General features: G+C 34.9%; 1 protein-coding gene across 19 annotated transcripts; it reads left to right on the top strand.

Annotated features, from left to right (window-relative positions):
- The first annotated feature begins 3434 nt into the window (after positions 1–3434).
- LOC120083848 (protein ROOT INITIATION DEFECTIVE 3-like) lies at positions 3435–7103 on the top strand. Of its 19 annotated transcripts, XR_005483573.1 has the most exons (7): positions 3436–3994; positions 4553–4756; positions 5088–5176; positions 5397–5467; positions 5546–5693; positions 6095–6165; positions 6260–6792. XR_005483573.1 is itself a non-coding variant. In XM_039039738.1 (4 exons), the coding sequence occupies exons 1-4, from the start codon at positions 3718–3720 to the stop codon at positions 6339–6341; spliced, it is 345 nt and encodes a 114-aa protein (XP_038895666.1). In that variant the 5' UTR covers positions 3459–3717; the 3' UTR covers positions 6342–6792. The 19 variants fall into 19 exon arrangements, 2 of the variants coding, with proteins under 2 accessions (XP_038895676.1, XP_038895666.1); XR_005483560.1 differs by having other exon boundaries at positions 3435–3761; positions 3845–3994; positions 5088–5693; XR_005483564.1 differs by having other exon boundaries at positions 5397–5693.
- Positions 7104–13182: the final 6079 nt, after the last annotated feature.

Below are 13182 nucleotides of genomic sequence, written 5' to 3'. Positions count from 1 at the left end.
CGTTGATCCATTAATTTGCATTGTTGCATAGCCGCAATCATTCAATGGCCGCCTTCGCTTAATACCGCAACACTACATGATGACCGCAATCGCCTGACGAGCGCAATTCCCATGCGATGGACGCATGTGGCTGATCACCGCAACACCCTTGCGTTGATATAATATGTTTTCCTTGCGATGGAGAGCTTCTCTGCATGTGGTGGTCTAGTTTCCGCGTTTGCGTTAATTTCCTGCATTAGCTACAAAGATAGAACATTGAACGCATAATTAACGCAAAATATCGGGTTAGCTGATATTCGACATGTTGATCGACGCAAATCATATTCTCTTGAATTCCTATCATGATCGACGCATATTCTGCCTAACAACCTTCATAATTCTAAGTAAAAGGCCTAAGATGACAAGCGTTTCTGCATGTCATCACACCCCCCAACTTAAAATCATGCTTGTCCTCAAGCATGTGTTATACTCAAGAAATTCTAACTCACCTTTATGCTTTCCTTTGCGATGAACAGCTTCTTAGAATATAATTCACACACACCTTTGACCATCATTGCAATGCTCTCCCCCAATTTGGCTGCTTCTTCAAAAAGATCTTGTCTAAGTTAAATCTGGCAAGCCTTTTCTCAAAAGCTTTTATTCATTCACCGCAACTTTTTGTTTAGCTTTTGATAATGCATTCATTCAAAAATACTTCAAAACTTTACGATGACTTATTCAAATGCGGTGCTGAACCTGGTTACGTCCTTCGTTTTGGCTTACCCCCACGTGTGTCAAGTGGGCATCCAACTTCAATTGCGTTCCATATTCAACTCAACTCTTGTCTCTTTTGTTTTGTCTTGCGCTGGACAAAGGAGTTGTGCTAATGCATTGATTCTGGTGACTTGCCTTCGTTTTGGCTTGCCCCCACGTGTGTCATGCGAACATCTAACTTCGAGCAAGTGCCTTTCACAACTTAACTCTTATCAACACGGGTTTCCCCATTGCATTGATAATGGAGTTATTATTCTCAAAATCTCACTTCAACTTTTTTTTTTCAATTGATCGCAATATAATGAACGCAATTCTCCAGGAACGCTGCCACCCCCAAACTTAGAGGTTGGCAGCATTCTCACCGCAAAGCTAAATACAAAATTACTAGAATGCGATAATAAATGTTTGAACAAAGGTTTTCACAGAATAAAACTTAAGACTTTCAAAATTTGAAAAAGCTAATAAAATTAAAGAATGCCTTGCATTGATTAGTTGGAAAATGTGGTGAACTATATATGCCATCATAGAAACATCGCAAAACAATGCAATCGGGAAAGGATGAATTTCAAAAGGATAAGGCATACAAGATAACGAGAAAAGACCTTAGACAGAACAACTCATGCGCTCATGCATTGGAATTCACACGATCGAAGCCATGCGTTGAATGATGAAAGGAGTTCTTCCGTTGAACTATGAATCGAGGAGACTTATTGTTGCACCTACAAGAGCAAACGTACCACAACCAAGGAAGCATCCATATATCCAAAATAACAATAAAAATAAATAACCTATACTAAGAAAGCGAAGTAATGATAGAGTAGAAGACATCCCTGGAAAAATAAGAGTGTTGTCACCGCAAGGAGTCTTCCATGCAGGAGATGGTTTTCAACTACTTGGGTCAAGTTGCCCTGACCATTGGAACTTCCGACAATTGTTGGGCGCATGCGGCCGTCATGTGCTTTCAATTACCTTCAACTCTTTTGCGATTGATTGCCCTTCTACCTTGGGGTCAACATTGGCTTTCAGCGCATCGCCTACACTTCAATATTGTTTGCAACCTGGTCGCACAAGCTGCAATACACCCAAGATAAAAAGTTTGCTCGCAGAGAAATAAAACTTAACAAACATTTAGTTGCCAAGTCCCTGGCAATGACACCAAAAACTTGATGATGGGAAATTAGAAGTCAATTTTACTCGACAACTAAAATCCATTGGACGCGGTATGCGATGCATGTTCCCTTACTGTGGATAAAACAATCCCAAAATTCCTGCTGTCAAATTGGCACCGTTGCCAGGGAAGCCAATTAGTTCTTCTTAGTTAGTTTTTAGTTAAAGTTTCTTTTGCTTTGATTTGTTTTCTTTTTGTATCAGTTGAGCATGACAGGATTTCTAAATCAGTCTTCGACGTCTGAAGGTTAAGTTGCAAATTTTTATGACGAGGTAAGTAGCTTTCACCATGAGCTTGTTGAGTTGACTTCCTTGGTTCGCCACTTGGTGAGAAGGAGGTCGCAACAAGTAGAGGTGTGCGGGAGTTGCCTACTCGAGGGGCATCCCATGGAAACATGTCCAAGGTTGCAGTGGATGCCAGCACCATGTGGATTCGTCTAGGATTGGTATTATGGTCCTTCGGATTACGAGCCTCACCAATGGAAACAGAGCTTTCGCGACCAAGATTTCACAACACCACACCAGTTGACTCATGCTCAATCTTTAGGGTCAAGTATGTCTTTGGAGACTTTGGTTATGGAGCCTGCTGACAGATCTGTTAAGTTTGAACAGGACAACCTCCGTAGTCAACAAGAGTTCGAATGCATCCAGTAGGAGAGTTTTTGCGCCGAGGCAGAGGCTAGGACTGATTTGCAAAGTCTAAGTGACCTTTTTGTCAACTCGCAACTTGATATTATTGACCAAATACTTCTTTTCATACTTTACAAATAGATTTAAAAGGAAAAATTTATAGACAAGAGAGTTAGATAAATCAACACACATCTAATTCACATATTTGATTTGTACTAGGTTAAAAAAGTTAATTTTTTTGGCATTCTTATTTTTGTTGTGTTTTAGTTAGTTCTGTCTTTTTAGAACGTTGGGATGTTGGTGGCATAAAATTTACTTTGAAGTTGAGTCGTGCTTCCTACCACAATTCTTAACGAGTTGATATCTTCCGTGCAGAGCTTTACTCCACTCCATTTCCATTAAATGTCTTTTAGTTTTATGCTTCACTTCAATTAGAGAATTTTTGTGGAATTTGTTTTTGTTTTTGGTTACTCTACTCCAGTAAGTAACTTTTTTTTCGTAATTACAATTGATAACATTTTTAGGAATAATAACTAAGTATATAACATCATAAAAAAAAAATTGCAGATATAGACTTTTATCGTTGATAGACTCTCAAATTTATTAGCGATATACTTCTATCATTGATAAACTCTACCAATGATATGGTCTAATAGACTCTAATAATATGGTCTATCACTGATAGACTATTTAAATTTGGTCATATTTATAATTTTTTTTTACATTATGTTATATCTGTTAATATTTTGGATATAATGTCTATATTTGCAACTATACCTTTTTCCCTAAGTTTTGTATGCTTTACTCCACATCTTTCTGTAAAATGATGGCATCTACTTTTATTGGAAGTTTGTTTGCTTTAAGTTTTCATCATTAAACTTATGAGTTGACATGGAATCAACTACACGTGCACACTTTTTATCGGCTAGTATTTTTTAGCACACTTTCTATGAGCTTTCCTTTATCATCAGAAGATCTATGAACTTTTCTTATCTTTGTATCAAAAGAAATGTAGGGAGGATCTTGCTTTTTTGCTCCGGTTGTGTGATTTGAAATTTGTGTTCGATCCAAAGTTTTCTTCAGGCTGGACAGGGAGTTTTAGATCCGTGTGCAGGAGACATTGTAGCAAAGTACTTGAATCGATAGGATGTTCAAAAATCTCTCCATATGAAGCTTGTATTTTCGACACGGAGAAACTGCAGAGTTAGGAAGTAATTTTGCTATTAATATTTTGGTTTTAAAAATTTGTTTATGAGATAAGTTTGATTCTTACTGTTGATTTTTGTTTGGTTAGAGAATGAAAATATAATTTGTGGACGAGGATGGTGCCGACGATTGATGTTGTCTTCTATGCATTAATTCCTCCTTCCAAACAATGTCCGCTTATTTTTTGAGTTAATGATTAATATTCAGTTCTTGTTTTTGTTCTTCTTCATTGTTGCAGGTAAACTATTCGAGGGAACTAGGAAATTCCACTTAATTATGTTTATTATTTTTTCTCTACACTCTCTTATGGATCTTGTTTGATTTCAAGATAACTATTAAAACAGGGAAGAAAACTCAACTTTCTTCCCCAACTTTCTAGAATAACAAAATGCTCTTTTATTCTCCCTTTTGGTGGTTATTTGATTTCAAGGATTTTAGTGGTGGAAGTGGAACTTAGACTTTAATGGTTTTTCATTAAGAAGATTAAAGTTTCACTTGAAACATTTTAATTTTTGTAATAATCTGGAACTTTGGTTCTTTCCAAAATTTTTGATACTTTCTATTCACTTTTTTGTTCATAATATTAATTATAAAGTTACATATGTAACATATTATGTATTTCTTTTCACCTCATTTTTTCGTATTTTGTGTTTGTCTGTAATGAATAATTGTAAATCCAAGCGCGCTCTACCACTGAGCTAATAGCCCGTCGTGCGGGCCTCCCGCTGGGGTTTCACTTGAAACATTTTAATTTTTGTAACATATTTATCTTTTTTAAATGGTTTGTGCTTAATAGGGACTGATGCATTTCAAATAAAAGGGAAAGTGAATCTTGCTACATCTTTTGTATCATTGAAACTGAGCGAATTTCAGTTAGTAGGTTCCCGAAGACTCACTTAGAGAAGTTTTGCTATTATCAAGAATTGGGTTCAAATCTTTGTATTTAAGAGAAGATTTAAGTTTTGGATTGCCTTTTGAATTCTCCAAGTTATTGCATTGGGTATGAACTTTCAGACTGTATAATTTTTTTCTTCATAACTAATTTTTGTTTTTTTTGTGTAATTTTGTTTCTTTCTTTTTTTTCTAAGTTTTTCATGCTTGAATAAACAATATAGGTTGTAAGTATTTATTATTTTCTCATATGACCAAGTTATTGGATTACTTATTCCTTGTTTTGTTAATTTCATGGACCTAATTCAACATTGTTCAAAACTTTGTAAAATAGGTAGTTTGTCAATAATATGATGCTATTGTTCCATTGATACTGCACAAATTGATCATGTTTGCTTGTTTATATTTATATTTGCCCATTTTCTGTTGTTTTATTAAAGGTTTCGAGTGAACTCAAGTTTATTGTAGCTTGGGGTGAATTCAAGCTTATTGAACTTATTCGTCATTGTCCCATCACATAATGTCCTATGTAAGATTCTGAATTCGTAAACTGGTTAGTTTAAACCAGTCCTCACTTTTTGTGACATTGGAAGTTAAGTGCTTGTCTAATGGAATGGTTAGTTTATACTTATGGGAGGTAAAGCTTGATTAGTAATTTATTCTGTGACATTAAACTCTAGAATTCCTTATTTGTGGAAAACTATATTTGTCATCCCCCATTCCATTAATTGGCATATTCTTTGCTGTAGTATAAGATGATATGCTCATTGTTGAGGTTTTGAGCGGTAGACTGCTTAAGAAATGGCATGGTCATTATAACGTATGAAATTTTATCCTTTCCTCGTGTGTGTGTGTTTAGGCTTCGTAGAAATTCTTCTTACTAACATGTTTATTCCAGGGTATTTGATGATGGATGGCAAAGGGAAGGAAAACATTTTTATGATCATAGTTTCACTGGGCATAATCTACCTGTTACTGATATTGTTGTTGGCTATGGAGGATCCAATGCTATCATAATCTCTTCCTCTGTGGATCCTACTTGTAAGGTTTGTGTTGAAACATGCTTCAGCTCGTTGGTTTTGTGTTGCTCTTTTGGTTTATATAGCATATCATTTATATTGGGAGGCTTGGAGGATTGCTGGCTAATAGTTAGCTTAAGTTGTTACTGTATAGATAAAATAGTAGGAAATTGTTATAATATGTCTAATTTTGATCTCTTTATACACCAATTTTTTCTAGAACAGTTTAGATTTTCTATAACAATAGGAGGAACACTGAGATTTAAAGAATTGAATATTGAGTGAAACTTGAAGTGATAATTAATCTCTTGGTACTTATACTTAGGTTGTAAGTGAAACTATTTGGCTATGATAAACTATATATAATCCATCATATGGAATGTTGAGATTTATGTATCCTTCTCATTTGATCTTGATTCTCGTCTTAGCATGTGTTATCACAAAGGTTGTTTTGCTGCCTCTTTCACCTTTCAATCTTCGAAGTAAACACTACCAAGAGGTTTGAAACAAGATCTAGCCATTGACTTAAACTGTTTTGAGTTAAAATGTTTTGTTAGTAAGCATTTTATTGACTTTGAGTATTTTCTCATTAGGTCTGCAGGTAGAGGAAACCTCCACCAAAAGAAACTTTGTTTGGGAGTTGTCCCATCATTTATGATTTTAGGTTTCTTTTAGAAATGATGTGACATCGGAGCTAGGATGGATACATGAATGAACGGAGGTCACATCTGAATGAGAGAGATTTATTAAGAGTGTTATTGAGGAAGATGATCATAATAATGAGACAAGCTTATAGGATAGGAGTATTTAGCTTCTAGTTTGTGGTGTCGAAAAGAAGCCCTATTTTTATCTCTGCAACATATCGTAGAAATCAAAACAAAGCAAGTAAGTTGTCTAGAAATATGTTTTTCTCATACCTTCTCTACTAGAATAAAAAAACTAAAAGATTAATTTCATTGTAATTATCTCTTATCTATTAGTATCCCCTATTGTCCCAAGAAGTCTACAATATAATGTTTACCTTACTCAGCCTGGATGGTTGCTGTGCAATCAATATGCACCCACTGCTGGTAGATTGTCTCAGAAGGTTCTTTGACTGATATTGTCTTGAATTACTGGTTTTCTAGTTATGGGGTTCTCTTTTTTCCATTTTTGTCCTTTTCATATTTTTATTTGGTATATAATGGCATCCAAGTGTAAAAGAGAAAGCAGTTAATGTGTTTTACATTGTTGTGTTTTGCAGAGTTGGTGCAGTAGGTTCAAATATTTAGGATTTGGTGGAACACTTGGAATCTTCTAAGTTTAAAACTTCCAATTTGTAAGATAATTTAGTTGCTAAGAATCACCGTTGTTAGTTAGTAAAAGTATATTTCTTTTAGTATTGAATTTGGAAGCTGGCTACAACAACCGCTTTATAGCATATTTGGATTGACTTTCTAAGTACTTAAGAATACTTTCTTTGTAGTTTGAAACACTTATTTAAGCCCTTAGAAAGTCAATCCACATAATACGTTAATTTATAAGTAGAAATGTGCATAATTCATTACTTATAGCTTATAACACTTCTAGTTCACCTCATGATTTCTCAATTTTGTCTTTCATATTAGTTCTCAACGTTAAAGTAAAGTCTATATCCCAGACTCCCATCTCCGACCTTCATATCTCATTTAGATGTTAGATTTTTGCAAGACTTGCATTCGGTCAAGGAGGAACGCTAAGCTTTAAAACTCTTAGGTTTGAGAAAGAGTTAGAATACTTTATTCATTCACCAAAGATATGAATATATACAAGAGTACAAAGCATAAAAAAGGAAAATATCACAAAATATTTACAAGAATGGAAAACCCTAATTATAGAATTATAACACTCCCCCTCAAGTTGGAGCATATATGTTAATCATGCCCAACTTGTTACATAGATAATCTATACGTCTTCCATCCAATGCTTTCGTGAAGATATCTCCTAATTGTTCTTCAGTCTTCACATATCCCGTGGATACCAACCCTTGTTGAATTTTCTCACGTACAAAATGTCAATCAACTTCAATATGTTTAGTCCTTTCATTAAAAGCTGGATTAGAAGCAGTATGAAGTGCTACTTGATTATCACACCACAACTTTGTCGGTGTGGTGATTTCAAATTCCAACTCAATAAGAAGTTAATATATCAAAATCAATTCACATTCAGATTGTGTCATTGCTCTATATTTTGATTCTGCACTTGAACATGACACCACATTTTGCTTCTTACTCTTCTAAGAAATCAAATTACCACCAACAAAAACACAATACCTTGAGGTTGATCTTCTGTTTTCTTTAGATCCTGCCCAGTCGACGTCTGAGAAACATTCAATATTAGTATGACCATAATACTTATATAATAAACAACGTCCGGGAGAAGCCTTCAAATAACAAAAAATCTATTCCAATGCAGCCCAATGATCAATTGTAGGACATGATATGTACTGACTCGCAATACTTATTGAATAGACTATGTCGGGTCGAGTCACTGTAAGGCAATTAAGTTTTTCCACTAACCTTCTATATCTTTCAGGATCTTTTAACAATTCTCCATCTTTTGTGAGCTGTAGATTGGGCATCATTGGGGTACTACATGGCTTAGCCCCTAGCTTTCCTGTTTCAGTCAACAAGTCAAATACATATTTTCTCTGTGATAATAGAATTCCTTTCTTGCTTCTTATTACCTTAATTCCTAAGAAGTATTTCAACATGCCTAAATCTTTTGTATGGAATTGACTATAAAGAAAGGTCTTTAAAGACTGGATACCTAAAGCATCATCACCAGTAATCATAATATCATCCACATATACGACTAACAAGATGACACCACCCCCAGATCTCTTAAAAAAGACTAAATGATCTAACCTACTCTTCCGTATTCCAAAGCTTTCAATCACCTGACTAAATTTACAAAACCAAGCTCGTGGGCTTTGCTTTAATCCATACAAGAATTTATGAAGGAGACACACCATTCCATTCTCCCTTTGAGCAACAAACCCTGGTGGTTGCTCCATATACACCTCTTCTTGAAGATCACCATGAAGAAATGTATTTTTAATATCAAGCTGATGTAAAGGCCAATGATCGATTGAAGCTAATGAAATAAACAACCTCACAGATGCCATTTTTGCTACAAGAGAAAAAGTATCAGCATAGTCAACATCATAAGTTTGTGCGTAGCCTTTCACTACGAGGCACGCTTTTAACCGAGCAACACAACCATCATGATTGACTTTAACTACAAATACCCATTTGCAACCGATAGCCTTCTTTCCTGTAGGGAGAGAAATTAAATCCCAAGTACAATTATCATCTAAAGCAGTCATCTCCTCCACCATTGTGGCATACCAACTAGGATGAGACAAAGCCTCATGAACAGTTTTCGGGATGGATACAGACTCTAAAGATGCAACGAATGAAAATGTGGAAGGCGACAAATGGTTATGTGAAACAAAAGAGGAAATAGGATGAGCACAAGTATGTTTACCTTTAAGAAGAGCAATAGGAAGATCATCACCCGTTTCTGGATCCAATGATGAAGAAGACTCTGGTACACGGCATGGAACTAGAAGAGGTTGTGATCGAGTATAGACCTTAATGATGGGAGGAAGAGTAGAGGTAGCCACAGGTAGAGATGAATCAGGAAGATGATCGAAAGGAGAAATAATTGTATAGACAAGGAAATCATCCTCTAATTCCTTATGCTCCCCCTGACTCTTATTCGAAGAGAAAGACGGTGATGAAAAAAATGAGGTATGTTAAAAAAAATGTGATATCAGGAGAGACTAAATATTAGTTAGACTAGGACAATAAGACCGATACCTCTTTTGGACACGGGAATAATCAAGGAAAATATATTTTAAGGATTTTAGATCCAGCTTGGTATGCTAAGGCCAAACATCCCGAACAAAGCAGGTACAACCAAATATTTTGGGTAGAATGAGAAACAAATGTTGCTTGGGGCATAAAGTACGAAAAGGTATTTCACCCTTAAGAATGGAAGAGGGCATGCGATTTATTAAGAAACAAGTTGTGGAAACAACATCAGCCCAAAAGAATTTTGGAACATGTATCTGAAATATCAAAGCTCTGGCCGTCTCAAGGAGATGACGATTCTTTCGTTCTGTAACCCCATTTTGAGATGGAGTATCAACACAAGAAGATTGATGAAGAATGCCATGGGCATCTAAATAAGACTTGAGTGTATGAGAGAAATATTCCTTAGCATTATTACTCTGTAGGATTTTAAGAATACCACTAAACTGAGTTTGAATTTCAGCATGGAAGTTACGAAAATGAGAATGTAACTCATAACGACTTTTCATTAAATATAATCACGTAACCCAAGAATAGTCATCGATAAATGTAACAAAATACCTAAACCCTCCTTTGGACTCAATAGGACATGGACCTCAAACATCAGAATGGACTAATTCAAAAGAAGCACTAGCGCGTTTATTGACTTAAGGATATGAACTCAAACGATGAAATTTAGAAAACTGACATGACTCACAATCGAAAGAAGACAAATATTGAAGTTGTAGACGAAGACTCTTCAACACAAAGATAGAAGGATGACCCAAACGACAATGCTCTTCAAAGGGAGACGACACACTAGAGCATGTGATGGGCGTAGGTGTTTGTGGTTCAAAGATGTAAAGACCTCCAAATTCCCACCCTTTACCAATAGTTTGTTTCGTCGGAAGATCCTGAAATAAGCAATAACAAGGAAAAAAGGAGACACAATAATGAAGATCACGAGTGAGTTTACTGACCGAAATCAAATTAAACGAGAAACTTGGTAAATGTAAAACTGATGACAAAGAAATTGATTCAGTGAGATGGACGGTTCCTGATCCTAAAACAGGAGTGGAGGTTCCATCAGCTATAGTGACATTAGGTGAAGAGGTAGATGTACAAAGGGTAGAAAATAAACTGAGGTTACCTGTCCTATGGTCTGTAGCGCCAGAGTCAATGACCCATTTTAACGTGGAGGAAAGAAGGCATTTAGAAATGTTACCTGTCTCTACGATGGTCGTAATGGGAGTAAAAGATGATGCCTTAATGACTCTTGATACTATTGAAATTTAGCAAACTCCTCTGCAGAAATCGTAATTGACTTGTCAAGATTATCAGGAGTAGAGGCGACATGTGCAGAGGGTGATGGTATCCTCTGACCCTTATTCAGCAATCTTCTGCATTCACGTTTCTTATGGCCAGGTTTATGACAATAATAACAAACAACACCTCCTGGATTTGATCTCCATGAATAGTAGTTGGATCCATTCAACTTGTATTCAGTTACTTTTGACACCATAGGAACAATCTCAGATATTACTGGTTTCTTATTAGCCATTACCTCAAAAAATAGACACCGAACAGCAAAGAAACAAACCCTAATTTACCAAAGAGATGTCTATACAAGCAGTAAGTATATCTATATATCCCAAACAAACACACCACCAAGAAGAGCCAACAACATTGAGGAAACCCAAAGAAGACGGATGAAAAACGACGGCGCACGTGCCTACACGCGTCGGCGAGTGGACGGACGGCAAGATGGAGCAACGACACGTGAACTTAACGCACTGGTCAGATGGCAACCAGACTTTGGGCTTTTGTAGATCGGTGGCTGGGCTTCTCTTTGGACTGGGCGATGTCGAAAAAAAATAGTTTTTTTTTTCTCGACGGCTAACGACGACGAACGAATCGAAAACGAAGACTGTGAGCAAAAGTGTAAACTCACCTCTCCATAAAACCCTAGACGTATCACAAATGCATTCTAAATTTTCAAACCCTAAGGTTCACAAAACCCTAAGTTTGTTTAGAGAGCTCTGATACCATGTAAAACTCTTAGGTTTGAGAAAGAATCAGAATACTTTATTTATTCACCAAAGGTATGAATATATACAAGAGTACAAAGCATATAAAAGAAAAATATCACAAATATTTACAAGAATGGAAAACCCTGATTATAGAATTATAACATCTTTCATATTAGTTCTCAACGTTAAAGTAAAGTCTATGTCCCAAACTCCCATCTCCGACCTTCATATCTCATTTAGATGTTAGATTTTTGCAAGACTTATATTCCGCCAAGGAGGAACGCTAGGCTTCAATGGAGATGTATATATCACTCAACATATTTGTGTAAATTTAATTTTGTATTCGTTTTTGTTCTTAATGTTGGACATTCTTAATTTTGCATTGAGATTTGTAAATTGTTAGCTTGACCAAGTGTCTAGTGCTAAAGACTTTGACTTTTCTTTAGGTATTGATGTTTTCAAGAATATATCTTTAAAGTAAGTGTTTGCTTCAATCTTCTTGTTTATGTCAAGTGACTGTGTAAACCCTTGATCTTATAGGTTTCTTGAATTGAAGGTACAGACTGTGATTTCTCTATTTTTGAACTTTGGTATATGGTCTCCTTAGTTGTATGCATTATTCCCCCCCCATATTTGTGTTTTGCATCATATTGAACACTCTATTGTAGAAAAATATTGTCAGATTTGATGAATAAGTTTTGAGTTTGATGGCAAATATATGTTTGTTTGTTTGTTTTTTTTTTTTTTTTTTTTGCAACAAGCAGGGATAAAAGACTTCTCAAATTTTTTTAATGTGAATACTAATGAATGCATCATTTTAAAAAGGTGAAGAATAATTATACGTGTAAGGAAACTAGAAAGTTTAAGTTGCATTGTTTGTTTCTTTATCTTAATGTAATTTGTACAACATGTCAACCCTACAAAAAATATGGTTATCATTATGGAATATTGTATTGATTGAAACATCCCATTACGAATGATATTTATACTATTGAAAATTTATTTTAATGTAAATGTACTTGTATACAATATTAAAGATTTATATGATTGCATATGATTTTATAACTTCATTTGTAATAATTTGTTACTGTAGAAACTGCTATATAAACTATATACAATTTGATTGAAATCGACTATCAAGGTGAGATTCAAAATTCAATATGGTTTTCATAGCAATTTTTTTACGTTTGTAAAAACTGCAATCGAAAGTCTATTATAACATTTTTTAATGCTATGAAAACTTTCCAGAACATTAGAATTATGTAATAGAAAATGAATAGTTTATAGCTTTTTTTATAGCATTGAAAAAACGCTATGGAAATTCAGGACTTTCAATAACATAGGCTACAACAGCATGCCTAAAACGCTACAAAAAGTCTTTTATAGCGTTTTTTTTATCGCTATAAAAACGCTATAGAAAGTATTTTATAGCATTTTTTTACCATTATAAAAAACACTATAAAAGATCATCTATAACTTTTTTTGCCAACGCTATGAAACGTTTTTATAACATTAAATATGTGCTACCAAAAGTTTATTTTTTATAGTATTTTTTATAGCGTTAAAAAACGTAATGGAAAGTCGGAAACTTTCAATAACATGGATTACAACAGCATTCTGAAAATGCTATGAAAAGTCTACGATATCGTTTTTTCAAAGCTATTGAATGTG

This window comes from Benincasa hispida, chromosome 1, assembly GCF_009727055.1.
Source record: "Benincasa hispida cultivar B227 chromosome 1, ASM972705v1, whole genome shotgun sequence".
In the NCBI taxonomy this organism is placed as follows: Eukaryota; Viridiplantae; Streptophyta; class Magnoliopsida; order Cucurbitales; family Cucurbitaceae; genus Benincasa; species Benincasa hispida.
Note: the sequence above shows the minus strand (reverse complement) of the source record. Positions and strands in the feature narration are given on the sequence as shown.

Bases quoted from the DNA above. Each gene is read 5' to 3' on its own strand.
- LOC120083848 (XM_039039738.1), top strand. From the start codon at position 3,718: ATGAAGCTTGTATTTTCGACACGGAGAAACTGCAGAGTTAGGAA. The intron at 5,694-6,094 runs GTTTGTGTTGAA...TTCTCGTCTTAG, and splicing joins CTGTGGATCCTACTTGTAAG to CATGTGTTATCACAAAGGTT. The intron at 6,166-6,259 runs GTTTGAAACAAG...TTTTCTCATTAG, and splicing joins GAAGTAAACACTACCAAGAG to GTCTGCAGGTAGAGGAAACC.